The sequence below is a fragment of the Scardinius erythrophthalmus genome, assembly GCF_964197995.2.
Source record: "Scardinius erythrophthalmus genome assembly, chromosome: 21".
Taxonomy (NCBI): Eukaryota; Metazoa; Chordata; class Actinopteri; order Cypriniformes; family Leuciscidae; genus Scardinius; species Scardinius erythrophthalmus.
This window is the reverse complement of record NC_138241.1, coordinates 535,475-540,474: the sequence shown is the minus strand read 5'-3', so window position 1 is coordinate 540,474 and position 5,000 is coordinate 535,475. Positions and strand designations below refer to the sequence as shown.

The 5,000-nt window shown below is 45.3% G+C and overlaps 1 protein-coding gene across 1 annotated transcript in view; it reads right to left on the bottom strand.

Annotated features, from left to right (window-relative positions):
- Nucleotides 1-832: 832 nt before the first annotated feature.
- prorsd1 (prolyl-tRNA synthetase domain containing 1) overlaps nucleotides 833-5,000 on the bottom strand; it is a 4,243-nt gene continuing 75 nt past the window's right edge. Inside the window, exons 1-2 of the mRNA XM_081350855.1 lie at nucleotides 4,711-5,000; nucleotides 833-3,186 (exon numbers count right to left, since the gene is read on the bottom strand). The exon at nucleotides 4,711-5,000 is cut by the window's right edge and continues 75 nt beyond it. Coding sequence (XP_081206981.1) covers nucleotides 2,758-3,186; nucleotides 4,711-4,797 — 516 coding nt within the window. The 5' untranslated portion in view covers nucleotides 4,798-5,000 and the 3' untranslated portion in view covers nucleotides 833-2,757. The remainder of the gene's footprint in view (nucleotides 3,187-4,710) is intronic.

Genomic DNA, 5,000 nt, shown 5'->3' with positions numbered 1-5,000 from the left:
AGAGTTCAGCTCCGGCTCCAGCGATCCTGAGAGTTCAGCTCCGGCTCTGGCGATCCTGAGAGTTCAGCTCCGGCTCTGGCGATCCTGAGAGTTCAGCTCCGGCTCCAGCGATCCTGAGAGTTCAGCTCCGGCTCCAGCGATCCTGAGAGTTCAGCTCCGGCTCCAGCGATCCTGAGAGTTCAGCTCCGGCTCTGGCGATCCTGAGAGTTCAGCTCCGGCTCCAGCGATCCTGAGAGTTCAGCTCCGGCTCCAGCGATCCTGAGAGTTCAGCTCCGGCTCCAGCGATCCTGAGAGTTCAGCTCCGGCTCCAGCGATCCTGAGAGTTCAGCTCCGGCTCCAGCGATCCTGAGAGTTCAGCTCCGGCTCTGGCGATCCTGAGAGTTCAGCTCCGGCTCCGGCGATCCTGAGAGTTCAGCTCCGGCTCTGGCGATCCTGAGAGTTCAGCTCCGGCTCCAGCGATCCTGAGAGTTCAGCTCCGGCTCCAGCGATCCTGCCTGTGAATACTCCAGCGACCCCGGAGAGCCTGAGCTGATTCAGGAGTGTTAGATTAGGGTTGGAACTAAACTCTGCAGGACTGAAGACCTCTGATTTATACAAAAGATGAAACTCAGTGTAAGAGCCATAATTGAAATAATTAAAATTCAACAGTAAAAGCATAAATGTTTGAGTAAATATTAAAATTAGTTTAGGTTTATGTTGTTTATGTTCATTTGTTGAGCACCCCCGTTTATGTTGTAATGGTTTGCTCTGTTTTAGTACTGGACTGTCTTTAACGCCTTTAATTGGCGTTCCCTATAAGATTGCGCACTTGCGAACGAAAGAAAGACGGAGCAACAGTGTTTGATCAGAGTTTATTTAGTGTTTATTTTCTGTTTCTGCAAGAACTTTTACTAAACAAATGAAACTGAACGAAGACCTGAGTCAAATATATGCCCGAAATAATTGCGAAGGATTATTGTCACTACACTCAGGAATGATTCTGCACTGTAAACGTGGATCATGTCTCAACCTGCCATGAAACAGTCGAGTCATTACACATTGTGTGTGTTGTGTGAAACTGGATTTCCCGCCGGGGTTGAGACTGCCGAACGACTACAGAAACGCTGTGAAAAGGATGAAACATGTGGTTATCTCTGAGTGTTGACTGACGTAATATCCGAGTGTTCGGTGGAAGAGAGAGAGATGAGACAGCAGAGCTGAACGTAGTGCTGGGCGGTTTGACCAAAAATCAACATCACGGTTTTTTTCTAAATTATACCGGTTTCACGGTTTTTACCGTTTTTTTTTTTTTTTTAAGCATGATGGGTGTTAACCACATTTTCTACTGAGTAAGAGAGGAAATACTGCAGTAGATTTACTTATAATGCCCTATTTTATTGTCATGAGTGAATATTATAGAAACAATCCACACTAATATTAATAATACAGCAGGTTTGCAAGGCTGTTTACAAAGAGGTGCCAGCAGGACGCGCTTTAGGAGCGGCAGAAACAGTGGTTTCCCCGGTAACGGCTGTACACAAAGCAGCAACGCTCATAAACACTGCTTTATCAGGAAAGATTCAATCGTAATAACAAAGAAACTTTTCTAAAGACCGTCAGTTCACTTCAGATACGTTAATACAGTATAAAAACACGCGCGCCGCGAGAAAAAAGACACTCTCACCCCCACACGTCTCGTGCCCATTCTAGTCAATGCTTGTGTTTCAGATCGAAGCTTCCCAGAAGCGGCTCTCCGCGCCGCTTCGCTAAATATAGGCGCCTAGTCTATTTTGACGCACGCGTGTGGAGGACGGAATAAAACCTTGTCGCAGCTGTAATGCGCCGCAGACGTGTGTTGTAAATGAGGGGTGAGACTGTGTCGCGCAGCGCCGCGTTCCGATTAAAGCGACATACACCGGTATTGCGGTATATTAAAAATTCATATCGTAACAAAAATAAACACCGGTATTCGGTATGAACCGGTAAACCGCCCAGCACTAGCTGAACGGTTCATCTTTAAAAGACTGATCTCCATTCAAACACACACACGATCTTTCAATCCGTCTGTTTATTAAACTTTGACAAAATCATACGGCAACATTCAGATCTGTGTTGGCTCTGACCCGGAGAGAGTCGTCATGAACATCATCCGCACACAGTACCGAGACCGCTCTCGCCAGAGTCACGCGAGCTTCGGGAACATGAGGAGAGTTCTGAAAACTGGCCGGAATATTGAGAAATGCGTCCTAGTGACTGTAGAATATTTTAATGTGGAAAACACAGTAAAGTTGTCCAGAATGATGTTAATAATGTAATTAGTGTGTCACGTGACCAGCTGCCGCGTTTCCATCACCCTTCACACTGAAATTGAAAAAACGCCCAATGGAAACACGTCAATTTCACGAAATCTCCCATATGTCGCAAAAAAGCTTTTACGTTCGCATGAGGAGGTTTTTCAGGCAATTCGGAAAAGGAATATTTCGCAAAACTGCAATAGAAACAGTTTTTGCACATTTACAGTCACCTGACGTACGTAAAAGTCACATGATCATTCTTTAAAGAAGGCACGGTATGTTCGGACAGAAGACGAGACAGAGATCTTCATTAAACTTATAAAAGTAAAAAAAAATCCGTCGCCATGATGCTTGGAATGACTTATTGTGGGAAGAAAAAAATTATTTTAGTCGCCTGACATCAGTTCATGGAAACGCCGTCATTTCACAACAGTTTCTTATCGACATTTAGAAAATAAGGCAAGAGTTTTGATCAGATCTGTGGTCAGTCGAGGCTCAGCAGGACCGGCTCGTGGCCCGTCTCCCTCAGGAAGCGCAGCAGGTCGTCGGGCTTGAGCCCCATGGTGGCGCTGTTGGTCATGGGGTGGAAGTAGAGGCGCTGGTGTGTGCCGTGGGTCAGGTCTCGGTCCAGCACCACCGTCACGCTCCGGGCGGAGTCGCAGAAGAGGGCGAGCGGCGTCACGCAGCCCTGCCGCACCCGCAGCGTCTCCCGCAGCAGAGCCTCGTCCGCCAGCCGCAGCGCCCCCCCGCCCAGCCCCAGCTGCCGCGCCACCGCGCCCAGGTCCAGCCGCCGGTCGTGCCGCACGCTCAGCAGCCACAGGCTCTTCCTGCGCTTGTCCTTCAGGAACAGGTTCTTGGTGACGGCGCCGCTCAGGTGAGCTACATGAGGCATCATCTCCTCCACCGTAAACACCTGAAAACAACAACAACAACTGTAAGAAGGCCACTGGGGTTTACTTTTCTATACGCAAGATCAGCGCCGCAGAAAACACCTGCAGGTCAGCGCTCCCGCCCACTGAACCGAGTCTGACCAATCAGGGAAGCGCCACTGAACCGAGTCTGACCAATCAGGGAAGCGCCACTGAACCGAGTCTGACCAATCAGGGAAGCGCCACTGAACCGAGTCTGACCAATCAGGGAAGCGCCACTGAACCGAGTCTGACCAATCAGGGAAGCGCCACTGAACCGAGTCTGACCAATCAGGGAAGCGCCACTGAACCGAGTCTGACCAATCAGGGAAGCGCCACTGAACCGAGTCTGACCAATCAGGGAAGCGGACGGATGCCAGCTGTAATGTAGCGGTGTATCTTTGCTAGAGTCGTGCGTGTCTGTAGAGTAAGTATAAGTCTGTTTACACCGTCTCTAGTTTATGAACGTCTGAATTGCCCCGCGTGTGTAAAAGTTAATGTATGCGAATGACAATACGAACTAGCTCGTAAAGATGCTCGTATGTATATTTACATACTAGTTTCCCCACGAGATATCATTGTTATATTTAGAAGACATAATCTAAGTGCCATTCATTACATGGTCTATTTAATATATCTCTCACTTCTAGAGGGGAAGCACTAATGTAGACAGAGCGGAGCATCAGCGACCGTATTGATCAGTTCTAGCAGAGCACTTTTCCATATAATGGCACATTTGTTTTTCCTATTGTACTGTATTAATCATTGTTATTTAATATTCCAAGTGGAGATTACTGTTACTATGTTTATTGTGAATACTATTATTATTTGTTATTGGTGTACTTATCTATTTTTTTAATAGCTTTAATTATTTTATAGAAAACCACACACACATGCAAAGCAGAATTTATTTAGTCATTTATTGATCATCTCTGGTGAAAGTCTCTGTAGTGGGTCTGTTATCTGTTATCAAATTCAGCTTCTACTAGCCATCATTTATACAACAACAACAACAACAACAACAGAGCATCTTAATGCTGATCATATCCTCATGCCTTCTTACAGTCATCAGATTACAGCTTGTGTTATTATATACTTCATGAGTCATACTTATTATGACATACCAACTCGTATACTAACTTGATTGAGATAAGAAGGTAAAATTATGACATCATTTAAAAAATCGAATTCTATTAGATATTATGACTTAAGTCTAAACGATGAGATAATGTCTAATTTGTGACATACTAAATTGTAATTACGAGATTAAACAGTCGAAATGTTCTTTTTGTATGCCTTTTTTTGACTTCATATGTAATATTTGACTTGGTAATATGCCATATTTTCGATTTTGTTTTCTTTTTACGTCCTAATTTTGACTTTTCATATGACTTTGTATGTCATAATTTTGAATTATGTCCTAATTATGATTTCCAGAAGCATGTTTTTTCCGCCTTGTGTGGCGGATTCGTCCCTCACACACACACACACACACAGCCCTCCCGCGTTAGCTCGGGTTATATGCCCACCTCTGGATGGTCGACGCAGGTCGTGTCGATGTTCAGACGCTGGAGAAACTCTTCCAGCTCTTTCCTCAGATCAGAGTCGGACGCCATCGGGACTTCAACAGCTTCCAGAATGTTTACGTGGTTTACAGCAGACGAGGGCTGTGATTGGTCCAGTCTCACACCAAACTACTGTGATTGGTCAGGAGCCACCGGTGTTGAGCATTTATTAACAAGATAGCGTATAACCGTTGATATTAAAACTATATTTAAAGGTAAATAAATAAAACAAGTATTATCAAAAGGAGGAATAG